The sequence below is a fragment of the Podarcis tiliguerta genome (genome assembly GCF_965153285.1).
Source record: "Podarcis tiliguerta genome assembly, chromosome: 10".
In the NCBI taxonomy this organism is placed as follows: domain Eukaryota; kingdom Metazoa; phylum Chordata; class Lepidosauria; order Squamata; family Lacertidae; genus Podarcis; species Podarcis tiliguerta.
This window is the reverse complement of record NC_139543.1, coordinates 18411009-18435717: the sequence shown is the minus strand read 5'-3', so window position 1 is coordinate 18435717 and position 24709 is coordinate 18411009. Positions and strand designations below refer to the sequence as shown.

Here is a 24709-nt window from a genome sequence, read left to right as displayed (position 1 = left end):
GCCGTTTACCTTCCCGCCACAGCGGGTACCTATTCTCTACTCGCATTGGTGTGCTTTCAAACTGCTAGGTTGGCAGAAGCTGAGAAAGAGCAATGTGAGCTCACTCCGTCATATGGATTCCAACCGCTGACCTTCCAATTGGCAAGCTCAAGCGGCTCAGTGGTTTAGACCACAGCACCACCCACCCTTTATTCTAAAAACATAACAAAGTATTAAGCATTTTTAAAAAGCTTCCCTATACAGGGCTGCCTTCAGATGTCTTCTAAAGTTTGTATCTCCTTGGCTCTGGAGTCGCATAACTCCATACCATCCAACATTTCTCAGATGAAAATAGGGACGTCCTAAGGAAAAGTGGAGGGACGTGGGTGGCGCTGTGGGTTAAACTACAGAGCCTAGGACTTGCCAATTAGAAGGTTGGCGGTTCGAATCCCCGCAATGGGGTGAGCTCCCGTTGCTCGGTCCCAGCTGCTGCCAACCTAGCAGTTCGAAAGCACGTCAAACTGCAAGTAGATAAATAGGTACCGCTCTGGTGGGAAGGTAAACGGCGTTTCCGTGCACTGCTGTGGTTCGCCAGAAGCAGCCAATAAAGTGAGATGAGCGCCGCAACCCCAGAGTCGGCCACGACTGGACCTAATAGTCAGGGGTCCCTTTACCTTTAAGGAAAAGCGGGACATTTTGGGATCTAATAAAAATCTGGTGCAGCTTCTGTAAATCCAGGACTGTTCATGGAAAATGGAGGGTCTGTTCTTTTCAGGCTTCAGGCAAAAGTTGCAAAGGGAAGACACACATTATCTGGCTGGCTGGATGGCTGACAAAATGGTGAGGTTGCATAATGTTGTTATGGCTCCCACAGAGCACTGAGTGGCTATGAAATAATACAGACTCAATACCATTCTCGGTGCCAAAGTGCTTGAAGCATGTAACAAGGCTTTGATGTTGCTAAAGCACTTTAGCTGAAACAGACTGAGGAGGCTAAAGGTGGGAAGACAATGTTTTCAGGGTACAGCAATATTGATCTTTTTAAAGAATAAAATAAACCCGCAACACGCCAGTCTGAGATGTCTCTTCTGAAGTTTCGGTCTGGAAGTTTGACTGTCTCAATGTGCCTTTCTAGTTTTTAAAAATACCTATTGTAATTTCTGCACTTGGCAATATCCTTGCTTATATTTTGCCACAGCAGTGGTAGGGGGCAGTTGTCTCCCACTCATAAAATAAAGATGTGCCACCTCACATCGTGTTGTTGACAAGCAAGAAAAGCCTATAAAACAATATTCTCTTTTTGTCTGTAACTCACTGAAGATTTTTCAAGGTCTTTATAAAAGAATTCCGGCTTGTGCCATCACCTTTCCAGAATCTCAAGCGGAGAGTTCACCCCAAGTACTTTTAAGTTGACAAAGATTATGGCTTTTCATGTATATTGGATATACTCTATTACTAAGCCATGATTCACACATCATTCCTTTGCAAAAATGACCCCATTCACTGAAGTGGCAAAATACCATCTTTTTCCATGTATAAGACAATCTTTTTTGCTTATATTTTTTTAGTCCTATACACAGAAAAATACGGTCCAGAGCTTCAGCTGCTCGTTCTGCAAATTGGGGGGGGGGGGGACTCAACAAGGTTGGGTGATATTGGGTGTTTAAAATATTCATTTCTTAATTTAGGGTTCAAAAATAGGGGTTGTCTTATACATGGGGATGTCTTTTACACGGAAAAATACAGTATAATTTGTTTAGTTGTTTGATAGGATAGAAAATGGATAATGATTGGTGCGGGTCTGTTGCTTTCTATGGATAGCTTTTTGGAGAATCTTCTTTTTTCCTTCTTCTCCCCATTTTTAGGCTGCCCCAACCCTGTCAATCCTTCATCTTCACGCTACTGAAGAGCTCACTGGGGATCCAAAAAAGAGTGTTGGTTAAAACTTTCTCTTAGGGTTGAAAGGGAAAGTAAGTGGTGAGGCAGACCTTTCAGAAACTCCGACAGCAAACTAATAGCTCTTAGAATTGCCTCTGAAACCGCACTGTGTACTCACCTGGAACTCAGAGATGACAACCTGCCACTCTTTTGCCGCAGCATTGTTGGGAGTCAACGTTGCCCCATAATGGTCGCTTGTTCCCACCAGCTGGCAATGGAATGAATACTCCGCAGGACCAGAGATGGAAGAGGCAGTAAATATAGCCGTTTCCTTGTTGTCTTGTTGAATGTGAACAAAATCTAAAGTGAACCACTCTCGAGCAGAGCCTACGTACATCTTGTTGGTCATCAAAAATCTAGAGAAAGGAGAAACATAGAATGCATCAATTCATTCTGCCGTGGCATCTTTTCCTTTAGGAATTACCGGGCGGCTGTGAGATAGGATTAAGCAGGCGCATTTGGGTTTAAGAGATGTCTCTTCAAACATGCCATTCGGCTTAGCAGCGACAATGAGACCCCCAAGGTTGTCTCGCGTGCTGCAGCAAATGAAGGATACAAGGGTGGAGTTCAGTGGTTCATACTGTGATATACTCACAGAGAGGCTACAGAATTTCTGGGTTTGAGCCTTCTGCTGATGGGCAATGGAGAGAAGGGAACAAGCTGATTCTCCTTGGGAAGAAGAAAAAAGGCTTCTGTTCCTTAAGGAAAGGGGCCATGTGTGAATACGGATAAATTCACTGAAGAGCCATTGAGGTGAGCACAAGAAAGCATGTGCAAGAGGCGGGAGTGTGCCTCTAAACATTGAACCAAAGATGAGAGGAAAATACTTATGCACTCCCTTTATAAGCCTGCAAGAACTGAAGCACAATTTGGGCCTTGCCATGTGATTCCCATTTCCCGTCTCCTATCCTGCAGCTTCCCAACAACAACAACAACAACAACAACAACAACAACTTTATTATTTGTACCCTGCCCATCTGGCTGGGTGGTGGTGGTGGTAATAATGATGATGATGATGATGCAAAGACCTCAGGTTCAGTCCAGGCACCTCTAGTAAAAGATTCAGGTAAGAGATGCTGGGAAAGCCCTCTGCCTTCAGATCCTGAATAGGCCCTACCAGTCAGAGCAGAAAATAGTAGGATAAATGAACAAATAGTCTGATTTACTATAAGGCAACTTCCTTTGTTGCTGGTTGCATGATTCAGCTGGTGTTGCATTTGTCCCCTTCTCTGTTTTTTTTGGGGGGGGGGGATTTTTCAACAGGCTTGATGCGATTGTGTGCAATAAAGTACAATCCACCAACTGTTTTGAAATTATCAGGGTCTATACCAAATCAATGGGACGCGGGTGGCACTGTGGGTTAAACCACGGACCCTAGGACTTGCCAATCAGAAGGTCGGAGGTTCAAATCCCTGTGACGGGGTGAGCTCCTGTTGCTCTGTCCCATCTCCTGCCAACCTAGCAGTTCAAAAGCACGTCAAAGTGCAAGTAGATAAATAGGTACCGCTCCAGTGGGAAGGTAAACGGAAGCCTAGGTAGCTAGAGCGGATTTGTAATAAATAACACAATAATCATGTTTTCCAGTTTAGCGGGGCCTGTTTACAGCTCATGATACTTTTTGCAATGTGAGTTGTGCAATGGACAAGCTCTCCTGTCTGTCAGCAGAGGGTTATTTTTTACTTATTTTTCCCAGGGTCGTATTGTGTTGATTACAAGTCTTTCATTTGGCCCAGTGCCTGAGGCTATTCTAGTGGAAGAGGCTGTGATACGGCATTGCTTACTTTGGTGAACCATTCACTGCCCGGTTAATAGCACCCTAAACCGCAGTGAGGAAAGATTTAAGCTTTTTAATTTGAAATCATCTCTGTTTTATTCTATTTACTCATACCCGCGATGGTCTTTATTACTTGTTACAAATTTCCGGCCAGACATTCTAGCCTGACCTCAATCCCAAACTGTCTTTTCCCTGAAGTACCGTATAATCCATTTGCTAAGGCACCTTCTGAGGCAGGGTTGAAGACCCAGGACACGTAGCGGCACTAGCGCCAAGTGAACTACATCCTTATTCAGAGTGATTTAAGGAGAAATGCTGGCTTTAGGTAATAATAATAATATTTTTATTATTTATACCCCACCCATCTGGCTAGGTTGCTCCAGCCACTCTGGGCAGCTTCTAACACATATAAAAACATTAAAAAATCAAACATTAAAAAATTTAAAATATGGGACTGCCTTCAGGTGTCTTCTAAAAGTTGTACAGTGGTACCTCAGGTTAAGAACTTAATTCGTTCTGGAGGTCCGTTCTTAATCTGAAACTGTTCTTAACCTGAGGTACCACTTTAGCTAATGGGGCCTCCCAGTGCTGCCACACTGCCACCACGTGATTTCTGTTCTCATCCTGAGGTAAAATTCTTAACCCGAGGTACTATTTCTGGGTTAGCGTAGTCTGTAACCCTAGCATCTGTAACCTGAAGCATCTGTAACCTGAGGTACCACTGTATACAGTTATTTATCTCCTTGACATCCAATGGGAGGGCGCCACTGACAAGAAGGCCCTCTGCCTGGTTTCCTGTAACTTCACTTCTCACAGTGAGTGAACTGCCAGAGGATCCTTAGTGCTGGACCTCAGCGTCCAGGCTGAATGATAGGGGTGGAAATGCTCCTTCAGGTATACAGGGCATTTGTTTGTACGCTACAACACCTGGCTCCGTTGCAGATATAATCACCTAGCAGGTCCTCCTCACAGCCCTGTTTCCATGTTTCCACAACTGGTACAATGATATTTGGACTAATCATCACAAGTTTTAATCGTGAATAAAACTTGAATATAAGCAATAGTGGGTAGACTATCGCCATTAGTTTCTGTTTGCCTGGGAGTTTGTAGACTTGTGGGGAGATAAGAGGATGTCCCATTCTGTAAGTGGAAAGCACCTCGACATTCATTTTATAAAAAAAATGTATAAGTAAATTAATTCATAAACATACCTGATTTCCAGACTCTCAATGCCCTTCACTGGGTTGGTGTATTTTAACGACAACCTGACAAGGGGGTTGGGGAGGAGGGAGAGATACAAGAAAATGTTACATCATATAATTTTCATATGAACCTTTTTCATTATTATTTTTTAAAAATAGGATCACATCTAAATTGGTAGGTAAAGACAAAGAGATGGCGGAACAGAAAATATTGCAGAGCAGAAAGCTGCTTCCTTATCTCCCTTTCAAACAAAAGGGGGAATATATTGAAGACCTTGATCTATGGAGTTATTTACAACTCACTTAAATTTAAGTGGTGGCAAGGATTCCCTGCAACGACACCTTACAATGAAATTATTGCCTTGTATAATGTTAATGGGAGTTTTGATCGTGGTGGTGGGGACCAAGACATTTGAATAAAATGAGGGCACAGGCAAGGAGAGAGCGTGGCCGTAAGAGAAGACATGTGGATGAATAGAAGTCATGCATAATTATTCTCTTGGAAAGGAACAATGAAAGGAAGACAAAAGAAGCAGCTATATGTTGGCACAATTCTCTTTTTTGCACCTCATGAATACATACAAGCCGAACTGCTTATTAGCTTTCTTCTTCTTTTCCATGAAAATAATGGATCTGGACACAAATCTGGCTTGATGAGAAAGAGTTTGGAAATGGGGCACGAGAAGGTCCTACAGTGTTTTTCGCTCTGAAATAGCAGCTCTCTGGGAGGAGATACCGTATTTTTCGCTCCGTAAGATGCACTTTTCCCCTCCTAAAAAGCAAGGGGAAATGTGTGTGCGTCTTATGGAGTGAATGCAGGGGGGAGGCAGGCGGGGAAAGCCCCAAGAGCCGGACACAAGCTCCGTGCAGCTCTTGTGGGCTTTTACCCAGGAGGAAGAAAGGAACTGACTGGAAGCATCAGTCCCTTCTCCCACCTCGTAGAAAAGCCCACAGGAGTCACACACCCTTTAAAGAGCACACGCCACTGAATAGGGATCACAATTCATACAAAAGTTTAGGTGCGTATCAGAATGCATATGGAACTCTGGCTTCAGTTTCGAAAAGCTCAGAATATGAGGTGCCACATTTTAGAGGATGACGACGTTTCGGGTACCAAATCCAGATCAACAAAATGAAGCAACATTGACACAGATGTTATTCCTACAGTGTTATGATATATATGGACGGGAGTTATTGTTTCTGTTTGTTATTATGGTATGCATTTTTGTGTTTTTATATTGTAAAGCGCCCTGTGATCTTTAGATGAAGGGTGGTATAGAAAATTAATAAATATTAATCATACATAGGAATGGCGTAGGAATACATAGGATACTGACATAGGTGAGTAATTGCATACAGCCTTTCCACACATATGCCAAGTGTGAGAATGATGGGAGAGGTACAGACAATGGCCTGAGCATCCCTGTTGCAGCATCCCATTAGGTCAGACCACCTGTGGTCAGGGGAGTTGGACAGATCTTGTCCCCATCAAAACCATCCCCATAGGGTAGTGGCGCCCGCCCTGTGGAACACCCTCCCATCAGATGTCAAAGCGATAAACAACTACCTGACATTCAGAAGACATCTGAAGGCAGCCCTGTTCAGGGAAGTTTTTAATATGTGACATTTTAGTGTATTTTTCATCTTTGTTGGAAGCCGCCCAGAGTGGCTGGGGAAACCCAGCCAGATGGGCGGGGTACAAATAATAAATTGTTGTTATTGTTATTGTTGTTATTATTATTATTATATTTATTTATTTATTTGTTCCCAAAGAGGTGAACAACAGCTGTTTGCTACATAGAAACATTGCAAGCCAGGCCATTGGTCTATCGAGTTCAGTATTGTCTGCACTAACTGGGAGTTGCTCTCCAGGATTTCAGGCAGAAGTTATTCCCAGCCCTGCTTGGAAACTAAACCAGGGACTTTCTGTACACAAACCAGGAGCTCCTCCCTTCTTTTTCCAGACCCTTTTTATGGAAATGAATGCTTTATGCCTGGTTTACACTGTGGAACACTGGAGGAGACATAATAAGTTTCTGAATATTTTAGAATTGTTTCTGTTGGGATACTGCCAGGGAGACAGAGTCCATCATGACTCCACGTCGTCTCCGGACGTCCATCGATCTCCCGCAGACACACAGTATCAGCAATTAGCGACACGAGCTCCAGAAATAGCTTGCCACATTCCAGAGCCGATCCACGCTCTATCAGCAGATAATGCACAGCGAAAGATGCACTCAGGAGAGCATTATTTACAAGTTTATTTCTGCATTGATCAGAACAAAAAAAAAATGACTGCCTGCTTCAGTGTTCCGGCAGAGAGAGAAAAGAAAACAAAGACACAACAGAAACATCTTGTGAAACAGGAAATGCGCAGGCTGTGACACAAACATCCTGCTCCCTTTTAAGGTGGAACGGAAATATCCTAACAGTTCCCCCCCCCAAATACATTGTTTCCTTTTCCTATAATGCTGATGGTTTCTCCTGCTTCTATTGTGCTTTGCGTGTTCCTCATGAACTGGTAAAACCAATGAGAGACTAGGTTCTTTCCAGTCCTACAGCGTGTAGTTCCATTTGTAACCAAAATGGAAAATAATTAATTCAACTTGTAAATATTGTCCGAATAAACCGTGCTTTAAATGTAACAAAGATGGCCATTTAATGGCAAATCAAGTTATACATAATATATACTGTGTTTCTAATGCAGGAAAGTGACTTTTGATCTGTAAAATATTGAAAAACTATCATCTCCTCCCAAAATTCTGTTTCTCTTGAAAACTGAACAGTAGAAAAAATTCGTTAACTGCAAGTTTTATATGTTTAGGCTGTACCAAAAACGTCTACATCTTAATGAGCAAGGCTGGCTGTCAGTGGGTTGAAAAAGGTATTTGCTGGGGAAAGCTTGTCCGTCTCTAATTTTTAGCAAGTCGACAGCCTCAGTTCTCCAGCCGCAAAGTAGTTAATAGCCTACTTCGTAGAGTAAATTAATAAGAAGGCTTGTAAAGCATTTTGGACACTTAAAATGCATAAGAATAGAGATAACCAAAGCTATGCGAGCTATGCAATTTAATCTGATCTTTCTGGGACTTTGATTTCAAGTCTTGGCTAAGCTAAATGGTAATGCTATCGGGGACAAAAAAATAATATCAGCTTCCTCAGTCAATATACCATGAAAGACAATTAGTAGTGAAAGTCGGGCTACTCACGTGGCATTGGTCCTTGAACAAGTGGAATTGCTGGTATCCACTTCGTGAGATTCAAATGTGCGATGGGTTAGATTCATGACAGTGCCATCGGCTGTAAAGTTTAAATCTGTGGCATAAAAAAGGATGCACGTAGCATTGGGGCCTGTTCCATTGGTTACATTTATTGGGGCATACAGATTAGCTTCCTGCTTTTCAACAGACATTAGGTGCCTTCTGCTCTGCCATGCTACATCAGGTCCCACTGGTACCTAAAAGAGAATTCTGAGGATTATTTCAACAGAAAACAAAACCTTGAGGTGAAACACAGATACTGAGTCAAAGCTGGCGGTTCACATGCTGAACGTATTGCTCTGCTTTCCTTTGGACCACATCCAAAGGATGTCATCTGGGCAGCCCAAGACCTCCATTTCACCCCTCCCATATCCAAGAATCTCCTGAGGAGTCTGCTGATTCTGCAGAGAGGAGGAGGTGTGTTCTGCTCTCTACTTATTCTGCTCCAGCACCACATCAGTCGGTCAGTGAGTCGGTCGGTCAGAGAGTCAGTCAGTCAGTCAGTCAGTCAGTGTGTCGGAGAGAGAGAGATTGTGTGTTTAGATAAGGTTGCTGCTAAGAGCAGCTGCAGACGCTCAGTGCGGTTCAGCATTCTTTATGCTTAGACCTCATTTAGCTCTGTATATAGTTGTATTATAGTTGTAGTTATAGAACAAAGAAGATATTCTACAGAGCTGCTCTCCGAGTTGTTTATATACTCTGCTAGACTCTGCTGTACTCTGCTGTGCGACGACTGTCTACTTGTGGAAGTGAATCCGGTGCTCACAACTCTAAGCTGTGATTCCACAGCACTTTGACTTGTTCCTGTGCAGAAGGTGATCTCTGGAAGTGCTACCCAGCTCACCTGGCCCAGTCGGGCTGAAGTGGATGAGGCCAGTTAGTGGCACTGGCTCAAGGGCGATGCTGACAACGCACTGCCCAGACTTGTGCCCCAAGGAGGTCACTTTGGTGCTATTAACACAGCAGTTTTTCACCCCTGCAGGTGCACTCCATTGTCTCTCGAGACAGATGGGTGCCAACAACAACAGTTGCAACTATTATTGCCAGAATGTGGTATTTGAAGGAAGAAAACGTTTCCTTTAAGAAAGCAATATATCGCAAAGAAATACGTTAAGTACTTCACTTTTTAATTAAAAAAATTAATCTCTCTTCTTCCTCCCAAAGTGTAGCCGTTTTATTTCACACAAGGAAAAGGTTATGAAGACTAAATTATACTGTGTTTAATCAATTGTCTGTATGTTAAGGGACACTGGGGCTAGCACGTTGTCTGGGGAGAATTGTAACGCTAATAACAGAAATAAGATTTTGTAGGAGGAACTGATGACTGAGCTATGGGGAATACTTTGATTTTGGAGAAAGAATGAAGTCAAGAACAGATTTTCAGGAATCCAAAAGCTGCGCCACAACTCCTCTAGCAGTGTTTAGCCAGAAGTATCCCACCCTTCAATAAAACAATTAAACATAAAACATTGACATGAAACTTCTTATTGAATTACATGGTATGCAAAAGTGAAGTGAGTAGCCACGTAACCAGATTAAAATAAGATCCCTGGCAAATGTGCAAATGCATATGATAACACATTTAAATTTCTGCAATAGCTAGCACTGAGTAATCCTGGCTGAGTGGGACGAGTCTGGTTAAATAGCTACCCAGATAAGAGAATGAGAGCAAGTTTTAACACAACTTTTCCTTGAACACAGGTATAACCTAAGGGAACACATCGTTCGAAAAAGTGAAAGCTGTGTGGATTATGCAAGAAGTCTCAATAAGCAGGAGATTAAATTCTTGGCTATTTCTGCTAAGGGCACTTTCCTGCCAAATCCAAGTGTTTTGCATCCCTACACAAACTTTTTCTCCTTAAATTTTCTGATTGGCTGCAGCAGAGAGGAGGATAGAGGAAATCATATTGTGAAAGTGATGTTCACAATACTTAGCACAACGTCCTATAGTGTGTGTGTGTGTGTGTGTGTGTGTGTGTGGTTGATTGGAAGTCAGGGAGAGAGTTTGGTATTTATGTGGCCACTCCAACTGGATATGCAATACTGAGATGACTGTTTCTTGGCATTTCAACCAATTCAGATAAAATAGTGCCCGCTCAAGGAATTTTGCTGCCTAAAGCAGAATGCACCTTTTCTATGGGAAATGTCTTGCTGCACCATTTAGACTCCAAGTCTTGTCTTTATTTCTCCCCTTCCTTTCGAAGGCTGCAATCCTGTGTACATTTCCCAATCTCACTTGGTGAGATTGCCTCCTGACTAAATCTATGTAGGATTGCTCTGGGAATCTTTCGCTCATGCCCTCCCCTCACGTTTTTTCAGGGGGCTGGACCCCCTCAATGTTCAGTGGGCATTCAGCTCTGCTCCTTGTGACATCACATGACATCACAAGCATGATGTCAGCACGTCATGTCGGGCCCCCTCAAGCAACTGGAGAAGATGGCAGCTCTGTTCAGGTCATTGTTGAATCGCTGTCAGTGCATGTGATGATTAGGTACCCAAACTAGAGGTTCCAGGCACAGTTCTGCATGTTCTTCACTATGTCAAGCTAGGAAAATCATCGTTTCGCAGGGTAACACATAAGCGGTACTTCTTTGCCATCTTCATTACTGCTGTGCTGGCAATCAGTAATTTTGATTTCACAAAAACAAGGCAGACAATGGTAGACTGAAACTTATTTTCAAAGCACAGTATGACAATAATCAGGGCTTAATCTTCTTTTTGATTTGTGCTATTTGATTACAAAGGGATAAATGCAGCCTCTCGGGCAAACTTTTGATTAACTAGCGGTGCTGGCTGGAATCCCACACACAAGCTGCTCACTGAAGTTAGCAGAATGTAAGCTTCACAACATATCGTGGCTGCAGTTTTCATCATGCTTCTTCAGAAGAGGAGGACACCAATGAACACAGATCTGGTAAACTTTATGATTACTCCCGAGAGGCCATTTTGGCCATGCCACAAACACCTGCCCTACACCTAACACCTAATAAATAAATAAATAAATAAATATTTATACCCCGCCCATCTGGCTGGGTTTTCCCAGCCACTCTGGGCAGCTCTCAACAGAATATTAAAATACAATAGTCCATCAAACATTAATAGCTTCCCTAAGCAGGGCTGCCTTCAGATGTCTTCTAAAAGTTGTACATGTATATCATAGAATCATAGAGTTGAAAGAGACCACAAGGGCCATCGAGTCCTACCCCCTGCCAAGCAGGAAACACCATCAGAGCACTCCTGACATATGGTTGTCAAGCCTCTGCTTAAAGACCTCCAAAGAAGGAGACTCCACCACACTCCTTGGCAGCAAATTCCACTGTCGAACAGCTCTTACTGTCAGGAAGTTCTTCCTAATGTTTAGGTGGAATCTTCTTTCTTGTAGTTTGGATCCATTGCTCCGTGTCCGCTTCTCTGGAGCAGCAGAAAACAACCTTTCTCCCTCCTCTATGTGACATCCTTTTATATATTTGAACATGGCTATCATATCACTCCTTAACCTCCTCTTCTCCAGGCTAAACATGCCCAGCTCCCTTAGCCGTTCCTCATAAGGCATCGTTTCCAGGCCTTTGACCATTTTGGTTGCCCTCCTCTGGACACGTTCCAGTTTGTCAGTGTCCTTCTTGAACTGTGGTGCCCAGAACTGGACACAGTACTTCAGGTGAGGTCTGACCAGAGCAGAATACAGTGGCACTATTACTTCCCTTGATCTAGATGCTATACTCCTATTGATGCAGCCCAGAATGCATTGGCTTTTTTAGCTGCCGCGTCACACTGTTGGCTCATGTCAAGTTTGTGGTCAACCAAGACTCCTAGATCCTTTTCACATGTACTGCTCTCAAGCCAGGTGTCACCCATCTTGTATTTGTGCCTCTCAGTTTTTGTATATGATCATATATGATCAACTCTCAGACGATCATCAGGACTTCTGTGCACAGTGCTATGCAAAAACAAATAATCAGGTGTCATGGTGACCTCAGGTGGGTAGGTCAAACACGACTCAAGGGAGTGGAGGAGTGAAGGCTCTAGTCAGATTCGGTTCCCTATAGCTGCAGTATACAATGGCTCTTCTAGAATAACCCAGCTGTTGCACAAAACTACTACCACCATTTGGAAGCCACAATATGCTGCTGCTGCTGCTCAAACATGAGTTATCGTCAGCAAATTTAGGAGCAAACATTTCTGGGGGAAGGGAATAATAACTTTGAGAGGCAATCATTTTAGTCATTATGGTCACAGGGAAGGAAAGGCTTAACCCATACACTATGGTCCTGATGGAGCCTTCCTGTGGCTGCAAAATACAGAAATGAAATGCAGTCATTTTGGGAACGTTTTTTTCCCACTGCTGCCTGAGCTCCATATGCATCACTTGTCCTCAAAGAGTTTTGGGAGCAGGTAGAAAGAAAGAAAGAAAGAAAGAAAGAAAAGAAAAGAAAAGCTAGGATTTACCTGCAGATCTGGGGAGGGGTGCTCTCTCTGTCTATAAACCCACCCCTGCTTTCTTCATAGACATGTGAACCCAATGCATCTCAATACTGAAGCCCCGTTTGACAACTAGTGAGGATGATTAGCATTATTTTGCAAAAGTAAGAAAAAGAATTTTATTTCATGCAACACTCTGAAATGTGGCACTGTGGGTTAAACCACAGAGCCTAGGACCTGCTGATCAGAAGGTCAGCAGTTCGAATCCCTGCAACAGGGTGAGCTCCCGTTGCTCGGTCCCTGCTCCTGCCAACCTAGCAGTTCGAAAGCACGTCAAAGTGCAAATAGACAAAGAGGTACCGGGAAGGTAAACGGCATTTCCGTGCGCTGCTCTAGTTCGCCAGAAGCAGCTTAGTCATGCTGGCCACGTGACCCAGAAGCTGCACGCCAGCTCCCTCGGCCAATAAAGTGAGATGAGCGCCGCAACCCCAGAGTCGGTCACGACTGGACCTTTACCTATAGGCATGGGTTACTTTGTCGACTTAAGTTTCTCTCGGCTTCTTTTTTCCAATCCTAAATTCACTTCCATATCTGTTTGCAATTTTTAAATTATTACTATTCCTCAGGAAAAATCGCCAGCATTATAGTGCATCCCCCCCCATATACACATTTTTACAAAACAATTTCCCTAATTATATGCCCTTTTTATTAATATATACATGTTTATGTCAACATGCAGAGGGCCAGGAGGCCAGCTGGGCCACCTCCTTCTAGCCATCCGCTGCGAAGACCCATCGGCCTCTGCACCAACGAAAATCAGCAATGTGGGCTTCAAAGCTAGGACACACTATGTCAGCAGATTGAACTGCGCACACAGAATAGGCATGAGGCTTGTGAAAGCATACTATAACTACAGATTTTTTAATCATAAATCAGGGCAAAGAAACATGTCGTCTCTCTCTCTGAGAGCCAGTGTGGTATAGTGGTTAAGAGCAGTGGACTCGTAATCTGGTGGACTGGGTTCGATTCCCTGCTCCTCCACATGCAGCTGCTGGGTGACATTGGGCCAGTCACATTTCTCTGAAGTTTCTCAGCCTCACTCACCTCACAGAGTGTTTGTTGTGGGGGAGGAAGGGAAAAGGAGATTGTTAGCCGCTTTGAGACTCCTTTGGGTAGTGATAAAGCAGGATATCAAATCCAAACTCTTCTTCTTCTTCGTCTTCTCAGAGAGACCAGGAAAAGCAAAAGCTATACACACAACGGAAGTTCCCAGCAAGCTGTGCTGGAATGTAAACAGACATGTGACATGCAACAGTTCCACGTGTCTGCTCCTTAAGGTGGAATAGAAATCTCAACACTTTACCCTAGTGGGATTTTGTACACATTACTAGGCTGCAAAAAGGAACTGCAAAGTTCATGGAAGTGAGAAAGTGGAAGGATTGTGCTTTGTGTTTCGTTTCAGAAAGTGTGAATTTTGTAGGCTGACCTTTAAATGCAAACTGAACTGGATTTGTCTTCTACCCCTGCTATGAAGCCTTCATTTTAAATGCTACATCCCTTTAGAGATTTTTGTCCTTTAAGACATGTGGAGGAAGATTCTTTTGTTTCATCACATGTGAAATCAACGGCTATGCATTCTTGGTGCTATCTTTTTCTTTGCTGTTGAGATCAGATGAAATCATGATGATACAGGAATTGATGATACATTAATTTCTGGTTTCTATTCTGAGGGTTAATGAAGATACAATATTCACAGAGTGGGCAATAAATGCAAAAATGAACAAGAGGGACCATTTTGTGGTGTAGTTTATATCTTTCTTTATTTTTAGTGGTTCCTTGAGTTTTGATAAAGGGGCAACAGTTATAACACCTTAAGTGGGATATTAAAATTGAGAGAGGGCATAGTTAAAGGTGGCCAAATTATATGTAGCCTATCTTTCAAAGCACTGGAGATTGTCAGAATAAATGGAATGACAACTGGAGATTTATACATTACAAAACCTTTCAAAACAGTTCACAAAAGGACATGTCTTTTCAGGCCTACTGGCAGCTCTGCACAGGAGTGAAGAATATGGGCAACAAAAATGTGTGGGGAGAAAATGTCTCTGATTTAGTTCCATGGAAACTGATGTTAATACCTATTCATCTCTCCGCATATAATTATTGGATGTTACTTGGAGCTAGCGGAAAGCAAAAACTAGGGGATGGGAGTTAATGTCTTTGAAATATATGCAGAAAACCGAGAACTGCCATGCACTACTAGAGATGTGCCCCCCATTACATTGTCTGGGGGTTATAGGTGGATAGGTGAATTAATAGGTAACCAGAAAAATGAAATATAGCACTAAATTCTGCTAAAAGAATGCCTTTGCAAAACATTGTATATGAAAGGGCTTTTAAAAATTCTCTGTAAAAAATAAACATTGCCAAAACGAGAACAGCTTGGGAAATGAGGAAGGCTGGAAGTGAAAATGAGGAGGGATACTGGCTGAGAATTTTTATATGGTGATTTTTGAACACGAGGACATGTCAACACATTAGACTTGGGGAAGAACTTTGGTTCTGTTCATATTTAAAAGTAAACTTACAAAGTCTGCATTTTCTGAAACAATTTGCAATTCGAAACACGCATATAGCCTTCAAAATTATTATCCGAATGCAAAACACTTATCTGAATTTTGCAATGCTGTTCTCCAGCCAAGTAATGTGTAGGAAAGCGCATTTGCTATAGTAAAGTGTGTGCATAAATGCATGTATTAGTTAAAAATAGCATACAAAAAGTCAATATGTTTGCAAAATGGGTTTGCAAAAATGTGTATAGTCAGGAAAATCGCATGCAGATACGAGTACAGTAGGAGAAATTCACACGAAAATGCTGGTGAATGTTCATGAGATCTTTTTCCTTCCAAAACAAAAAACTGCAAGCTGATATAGAAACGTGGAGAACTGAAGGTTAGAAAAAGGAGAAACTGGGAGATATTGACCTATTCACCAATCCCTACTTATATTGGATAAGCCAGTCATGTGCAATTGGCTCCTTCCCATTAGAGACGGAAAGTGGCTTAACATTGTGTCTGATTCAGGAACCATGGTTTGCTGTTCTCCCAACAAACCATGATCTGGAGCCAAGCCTTGTTTTGGGCTTGTAACTGATTGTTGTTGGTTAAAGTGAAACAAATCAAAACCAGTGGTTTTGGATAGAAGACTAATCCAGGGATCAGGTTTGTTTCCTCCTTGCACCAGTGGAAAGAAGAAGGAGAAGAGTTTGGATTTGATATCCTGCCTTTCACTCCCCTTCAGGAGTCTCAAAGCAGCTAACATTCTCCTTTCCCTTCCTCCCCCACAACAAACACTCTGTGAGGTGAGTGGGGCTGAGAGGCTTCAGAGAAGTGTGACTGGCCCAAGGTCACCCAGCAGCTGCATGTGGAGGAGCGGAGACGCGAACCCGGTTCCCCAGATTACGAGACTACCACTCTTAACCACTACACCACACTGGCTCACACTTTACTTCTGGAAAGAAGTAAAATATCCCAGATAAGTTAACTGTGGCTTACTGTGGTGAGGGAACTGAACAGCTAAAACAGAGAGGGGGATACGTCTTCCAGGTAGTTACTTGCAATTTCCATTTGCTTAGCCAAACAGAATGCAAAGTTTGTCTTCTTATTCCTACAAGCTACCTCTTTGTACCGTTAAAATCAACACGCCGAACCTGAAGAGCATTCGAAAGATGAAAGAAAATAATAATTAAAGATCGATATCTCCCTTCAAAAAAATGTACGTATGGTCTTAAAGCTAACAATATGCAGCCTTAAAAACTCCAGATTCTGCGGAAGATACCCTTTTAGAAAAAGATTGTTGCATGGAAAGACATGATTGGCGTGGCAATGTATAGGAATCAGCATTTAGGCGAGAGTGCACATCCATAAAAGCAGAGGACTTGAGCCACAAGGAAATGAAATCGCAGCAGTCTGTATGGATCAACGAGCCAGGAGGATGCTGGCGAGCGTTAGATTAGAGCCTATTCACAAGAAGAAAGTAGAGAAAATTGAGGCAGTGGTTGCATTTACAAGTGCACAGCAGGCACTGTATTTTCAAAACAGGATTCAGCTTAACTTGTTGAAACTGGAATGGGCTCTTTGACTTTTCGCAAAGATGAAATGAAACTTTCAGGAAATGTGCTCCTTCTGAAAAATGCACTCTTTCACATTCATGGATGACTTTGATCACAGCCGGTAACAAATCATTAGAGGCCTCTCTGGCTAGCGCCATGGCTTGTACATGCTTTGCAACTGTGTAAAGCTGCAAAAAATAACTGCTGCAGTAATAAATGAGTGCGACTTTTCTCAGGTGGGGGATCTGGGAGGTACATCCTTTCACCCATGCCTACGCCTCTCACCACTTCCTTGAAAACAGAATTGTGTGTGGTATTGAGGGAAAGTTCATGCTTTATTCTCGGGGGGGGGGTTGTGGGGGGAGCACGGTTAGCATTAACAACTTTGGTGACCTGAGTCTAAGCTTGTTTACGCAGAAGAAAGTTCTGCTGCCTCCAATGGGGCCTATTCAAGAGCCAGCGTGCTCAAGATTTTAATCTTGGCGTGCAGAAAGCATGATGACTTTTCCAAGCAATTTTGCATTGTGAGAATGTCATCTTTGTCTACAGGTGATCGAATCGTTATTTAATATGTGAAAACCTTACAATACTGATGCCCTTTCGGTGCCTGGCTGCAGTGCTTAGAGTTTTGTTCCACCATGTGTCATGAGGCAATGCCATCATTTTGTTTTCAATACTGGAATCCGGAGGCATTCCAGTCTGCGTTTTTCTTGTTCTGCAGGTTACTATGAGCTGGACCTAGCCAAAAAACTACATACTATTCTTTCAGGAATACCTTGCAACCATGTACATTCAGATGGAGTGGAATCACAGTGGCAGCCCCAGCCCCAGCCCCTAATGGATTGAGGTTGAATTTGACAAGACAGAAATACTGTTTTGGGGGGCAGGTATGGGGGACTCCTTGGTCCTGATGGGGTAACAGTTCCCCTGAAGGACCAGGTGCGCAACCTGGGAGTCATTTTAGACCCAGAGCTGTCCAGGGAGGCACAGGTCAATTCTGTGCCCACAGAAGGTCTATCAGTACCACGGAAGCTTTCTACCAGCCTGCCCGCAGACTGTTTCGTCAGAGTGGTGCATGCTCTGGTTACCTCCTGCTTGCACTACTGCAATGTGCTCTATGTGGGGCTACCTTTGAAGGTGGCCCAGAAACCACCTGGTAGCTAGACAGGTAACTAGGAGTAGCTAGACTGGTAGCTAGACTGGTAACTAGGAGTGACTGCCAGGACCATATAACACTGGTCCTAAAGGATCTTCACTGGCTCCTAGTACGTTTCCGAGCACACTTCAAATAGTTGCTGCTGACCTTTTCAGCCCTCAGGTTAGTATACCTGAAGGCGTGTCTACACTACCATCATTCAGCTCAGACACTGAGATCCAGCTCCAAGGGTCTTTTGGCAGTTCCCTCACTGCGAGAAGTGAAGTTACAGGGAACCAGGCAGAGGGCCTTCTCAGCAGTGGCATCCACCCTGTGGAACGCCCTCCCAGCAGATGTCAAGGAGATAAAGAACTACACTACTTTTAGAAGACATCCGAAGGCAGCCCTGTATTGGGAAGTTTTTAATGTTGGACGTTTTATTATGTTTTTATATGTGCTAGAAGCCGTCCACAGTGGCTGAAGAAACCCAGCCAGATGGGCAGGGTATAAATAATAAAATTATTACTAAGTTCAGTAGATTCTGTGGTCAAACTCTACACCTTTATGACTGTATGTGTGTCAGGTATAGATCAGGTGCGGGGAACCTTTGACCTTTCAGATGCTGCTGAATTACAACTCCCATCTGTGATGGGGTGTCAGAAAATGCCACCCACAGCAACGACTATAGTGTGCTGAGTTTCAAAGCAACTAAGGCCACAGTCACACCATTCACTGAAAGCACTATGATACCACTATAGGTAAAGGTAAAGGTACCCCTGCCCGTACGGGCCAGTCTTGACAGACTCTAGGGTTGTGCGCCCATCTCACTCAAGAGGCCGGGGGCCAGCGCTGTCCAGAGACACTTCCGGGTCACGTGGCCAGCGTGACATCGCTGCTCTGGCGAGCCAGAGCCGCACACGGAAACGCCGTTTACCTTCCCGCTAGTAAGTGGTCCCTATTTATCTACTTGCACCCGAGAGTGCTTTCGAACTGCTAGGTTGGCAGGCGCTGGGACCGAGCAACGGGAGCGCACCCCGCCGCGGGGATTCGAACCGCCAACCTTTCGATCGGCAAGCCCTAGGCACTGAGGCTTTTACCCACAGCGCCACCCGCGTCCCTTACCACTATATATCAGATATATCACTATATATCAGATATATATATCACTATATATCAGATACCACTATAATCAGTCTTTAATCAGTCCCACCCACAAAGAACCCTGGGTCTGTCATCTGTTAAGGGTGCCGAGAGTTCTTGGGACACCTTTCTCCCCCCACCCGCCAAGCTACAATTCCTAGAGTGGCTCAGCAACCAATCCCTGTTCCCAGGGAACTCTGGGAAATGTGGCTCCATGAGGAGAATAGGGGTCTCCTAACAAGCCTCAGCACCCTTAACAAGCTACAGCCCTCATGACTCTTTGGGCAAAGGCATGGCTGATTGAAGTGGTTTCATAGTGCTTTCAAAGGATACAGCCTAAAACACACCCATTGGTGTGGACAGAACATAGCGGGATGTACACCACGGATTGGGAACCTCTGATCCAGGGGCCAAATGTGGCCCTCCAGCCCTTTGTCCCTCTGTGTCTGGACTTCTGGACTCTGGTCCCCAGGCCATACTCCTGTCTCTGCTACACTACTCACAAGCCCTCTTTTGCATCTCCCTGAGTGACTTTGCCTGGTTTGAATATATCCTTGAACTCTGACAAAGCTTCTTAAAGACCCTCCAAGTGTCCTATTTTCCAGGATTTACAGAAGCTGTCCTGGTTTCTGATTTGATCCAATTTTGCTTAGGACGTCCCTATTATCATGGGAGAAATGTTGGAGCGTATGGAGTTATGCAACCCCCGAACCAAGGAGATAAGTAATTACACAACCTTCAGAAGACGTCCGAAGGCAGCCCTGGACAGAGAGGGCTGTCTGAGTACATGTAAAACTAGCCTACTGCTCCAATTTACATTCATTCTCCTGTCCACTTTTCCTGTCCCGGAAGAGAATGTGGACCTCAAGCTGAAAAAGATTCCCCACTCCTGAAGAAAGTGTTGAAAGTCCATTGCAATCCTGTGTGTAGCTTACAGCTAAGAGCCCCTCATCTGGAAGCAGACCTTGTCTCTAACCTTCTCCTTGCTATAGTGACAAATTCCCCAATTTAGTATCTGCTCTGGATTTTTTTTCAGGTGTCATGCTAGGAAATGAGAACAAATGTCATTGCTGGCCTATCCATTTGTGTACACTTTGTCTCTAACCTTCATAAGAGTACGGTGGCATAATGGGTATAAAATCCCCCTTTATCACTGTAAGAAAACCAAGGTACTATCAAAATCAAAAGAGATGCTATTTCAGTTCCGGCAGAAAAACAAACAACAAAATTCCAGTGCAGAAACTAGTGTTCTTCCTTTTACCAAATATAGGACTATCGCACAGAATGAATAACAAGACACTACTAACAAGCATATTTCACAGCCTCTGCGCCGTTCCGTCTACTATCTAGTCAAACTGATGTTTGCTTTCCCCAGAGTAACGCACAGCTAGCTTCAGCCAGCTTGAAGCAGTTCTGCTGTAATTATTTTAAACTCTGCTTTGTTTTGCATGTAGGATTCTGGCTGACCCAGCTGGGAAATAATTAAGTATATTGTCTACAGCTACAAGTTAAAATTTAGTTTCTTAATGTAAAGCAGTGCTCAAATGGAGAGGAAAATAGTAAAAAAAAGCTGGGGAATGGATGGGACGCCTTGTTCCCTTTCGCCTGTCTCCTGTGCATTCGTTTCCCCCCCTCCAGCACTCGTAATGCATTGAAAATGACAGTAGCTGAGTTACCCTTGCATCTGTTGGAGCCAAACTAAGGCTGAAATCCTAACCCCAACTGTTTGGGCATGAGCCCCACTGAATTAATTTAGCAGACATGGTTAGGATTGTAAGCACATAGTTCCCACTGAAATCAATGGAGCTGAAGTCAGGATTCCCCACCCACCTTTGAATGGGAACTAAATTATACAGTGGTACCTCGGGTTACATATGCTTCAGGTTACATACGCTTCAGGTTACAGACTCCGCTAACCCAGAAATAGTACCTCGGGTTAAGAACTTTGCTTCAGGATGAGAACAGAAATCGTGCAGCGGCAGTGCAGCGGCAGCAGAGGCCCCATTAGCTAAAGTGGTGCTTCAGGTTAAGAACAGTTTCAGGTTAAGAATGGACCTCCAGAACGAATTAAGTACTTAACCCGAGGTACCACTGTACTGATTGGCAGAGAAAACCAAAGGGGTACACAGGGAAGGGAATGGCAGATTGTCTGTCATGCTAACCAGGATGGGAGGTGCGGATTTTCTTATTTGCCCCTGCAGATCTCATTTTTAAAATTTCACACCCACTGAAGCTAATAAATTAACTATGACAGCTACAAGCTGATGTAGGTGATAAGCCCAACCTTGGGGCCTGTTGGAGGGATGAAGAAGCTTTAAACCTCATGGGTCCAAGGCCACTTCTGCCCTCTCTTCAATCAACCCTCAGAATGCTCTGTTCGGGTGTCTCATATCACACTACTGGGGAAAATATCACCAGCAGCAGATATATGCCTGCAGAACTCTTTGCAGTATATGCAAAGAGCCTACAGAGAGTCACCTCACCAGCTCTCCATGATGGCTCTGTTACTCTGGAATTAATCCATTATCTTTGACCCATGAATCAGACAATTCATGCCCATCTTGACCTCAGCTGCACGTAAAATTTGTGAGGTCTGTGATGCTCAGTAAAGATCACTAAACCAAAGAAGTTTAATTTTGTGTTTCCAATTCTTCAGGCACTGAACAATGCCTTCATCAGAAGGGGAAATAAAATATGTACATCAATGATGGATTATGAATGAAGGTTCTGGTTTCTGTCCATTACAGTATCACTTAAATTAAGCTCCACCAACCTTTTTTGAGAGAGTTCTGCTAAGAGACTGCTAGGTCTCTGGAACCAGATACTGTGTGTTACTTTGGATGGTCCATTGCAGGTTTTGAAGTTCATCAACCTGATGGACTCCAAAGTTTTGTTGGACTCCAAATCCCATCATCCTTGATCCCTGGCCATGTTGGCTAGGGCTGAAAGGAGTTGTAATCCAACATTTGGAGGGCACTGGGTTGGAGAATGCTGCTGTATACAAATTGTTAATTCACTCTGAGTGTGTATCCTTATGGAGAAAAACAAAACAGCACCATCCATGTACAAAATGGAGGTATCAGCAGGCTTTGGGAAACCTTCAGGTTTGCAGAAGGACAAGTGAAAAACAGGGGGTGAGAGAAAGTTGCTAAATACATGAATTCTGCAGATTATAATGAGCGCATGAAGCTCTGTAGGATCAGGGCCCAGCACAAGGCTGAGGGATCTTTGGTCCTCCAAGTCTTGTTGAACTTCACCTCTCATCATCATCAATGGTAAAGAAGGATGGGAGTTGTGATCCAGCAATATTTGGAGGATATCCATCAGGGAGCCCAGCCTTAGCCTAACCAATTAACTTCATAAAATGTCGCATTACAATACGGCGATGAGTGAATGGTTGTCTCCACAATATTTAAATGAACGAGCAGCTCCTGTTTCCACACAGCTGTGTGTGCACATTAGAAGCCATCTGTTTTTCTGTCTGAGAGCACTCCAGGGGCCAATAACCCTACCAGTGTAAAAACATAACCCATCTTATTTCATTTTTCTTACCAAATCTTGTGTCTTGTTTGAAGTTAGGATGTGGGGACTGTCCTTTCACCCAAAACATAACAGTTGCCTAATCCTTATGGCAGAACATTAGTGCTATATTTAAAGTGTTCATCGTTGTTAGTAACATTCATATTCTAAGTTTCTTGCTAGAAGCCTTGGCTGCTTTGACTTTAAGCACAGAGTCTCACCCCATTTGCTGAGCAAAATAATATACAGCGAACACAACACTTGTGAAATGGGGAAAATCAAACACTATATCTGCTAATTTGCCACATGCCAAACATTTGAGGACTCTTGGCTCTGGAAAATACTCACCTTTGAAGGTCGCCTTGCTGTATAAATGACCACAGACTCAATTCCTTGTTGCTGCAGAGACTTAGTATACTCTCCAATTATTTTGTCTGCAGACATAAAATTTATTATAACTGCTTAACAATGTCATTACGTTCACCCAAAATTGCTACGATATCTTGGAAGGCAACAATTCTCAGGCAGTAAAGAAGTGTCCGTGCTCATTTATATTGAAATATTAACCATTAAACAATGTACTTGACAAATTACAAAAGCAAAGTATAACATCTAAGTTTCCCCAATCAAAACAATGTTTCAGAAAAGGTCCAGAGGTTTAGTGACTATTGAAAATGATTAAAAAGCAAGTTGAAGTGAGGGAAAGATTAGATGAAGTAGGCAGACCACCAGCACTGCCCAAATACTATTCAGGCAGCTCAATTTTTTGCTAAGATATGAATTTGGTTGACATGTGAACTGGGGTGATAACACATGAAGTGGTTAAAAAATTCCTTTACAATAAGAGGAGATCTGTATTCCTCCATATGTTGTTGGTCTACAACTTCTGACATCACTGACCATTGACCATGAATTTGGGGAAACGGTGATGTTTCATGCCTTGAGTTCTATGATAGAGAGATTGCTGTACTAATTAATTAAATAAAAATGAAATTGCTTATTGTTGGGCTCAACTGGCATATGACCCCAAGAAGAACTTAGCGGATTTTTATAAGAACCATGGTATCTGAGGACACATACCCACAGAGTAGGTGCGGATCACAGTGGATCCACTGCAGCTAGATCTCTGTTCACTTTGTACACGTTATTCTTTCTCTAGCAAGGGAATATTCATGAAAGCCTCTTGCCCCCCCGAATGCTGATCTTTCATGCTTAATTGTTAATAACAACCTGGCTCACTTGTGGATTGTTTCACTTACCATTTTCCAAGAGCTGCTTTTGAGTGGATAGGTCATTCGTCCTACAAGGGAAACATAGAAAGAAAGAAAATGAAAATGTTGGAAGGGGAAGAATACTGACATGGCCTACCACTTGCAGTTGAAACAACAATATTACTGTACTATGACTTGAATGAAAATGAAAACACAGGAAAGAAAAAAGAACAGCACAGAAATATAACAACCGAACAACTTAGCTCTGGAATTTTTAAATTTTATTTTAAGGATTTTAGCTTTGCTAGACAGGGCATGCTCCAAGATGAAGCAACCAGTGGAATCAGTAAGGGAACAGTATTCCAGAAAGGGGGGAGGGCTGCAAAATCAGATCACATATAGAATGCAAGGATAACTCCAGAGCTGGAAATCTAATCTTCAACCAGCGGTTTAATTTAATTCCGAAAGATGCCAGTTGTCTTCAGTAGAGATTGCAAAATGCAGAATACAAAATGGGAATTGGACAGTGGCATGAGATAAAGGGTTAATGACCCCCGCCCCCCAACATCATGGTCCCAAGGCTATTTAGTGAGGGGAGGGGCTCATCCAGATTGGGACCATGGCATTGGGAAGCTAACCTTTCCCCTCATGCCACATGAATGCATTGTGACATAGAAGAGCAATCAAAGGTATGCCCCTCAACTGTTGCACTTTGACATCCTAGAATTACAGAAGCCATCCTGGTTTCTGATTGGATCCTGGGATGTCTTGTTTTGTTTCCTGTTAAAGCACAGCTCTCCAAGATGCCTATTTTGGGGTGTGGGGCGTGCTCTCACACAAGTCACCTGGCTCCCACGAGAACTCAGCCCCGAAATATGAGCAATTGGGGAAGGTGCGTTCTCAAAAAATCACAACTTACACAGGAGCACGACCCCCAAAAAGGTGCATCCCGATTTTCCTTTGTTTTATGTTGGAGGGTATGAAAAGGGATAACAAAAATTGGCAATTTTGGCAACATATGGCT

At 43.3% G+C, this 24709-nt stretch overlaps 1 protein-coding gene across 1 annotated transcript in view; it reads right to left on the bottom strand.

Moving 5' to 3' along the window:
• LOC310658140 (V-type proton ATPase subunit S1-like) overlaps positions 1-24709 on the bottom strand; it is a 48853-nt gene that overhangs the window by 5325 nt on the left and 18819 nt on the right. The window contains exons 5-9 of the mRNA XM_083399906.1: positions 23734-23774; positions 22823-22908; positions 8100-8347; positions 4903-4956; positions 2036-2273 (exon numbers count right to left, since the gene is read on the bottom strand). Coding sequence (XP_083256032.1) covers positions 2036-2273; positions 4903-4956; positions 8100-8347; positions 22823-22908; positions 23734-23774 — 667 coding nt within the window. The remainder of the gene's footprint in view (positions 1-2035; positions 2274-4902; positions 4957-8099; positions 8348-22822; positions 22909-23733; positions 23775-24709) is intronic.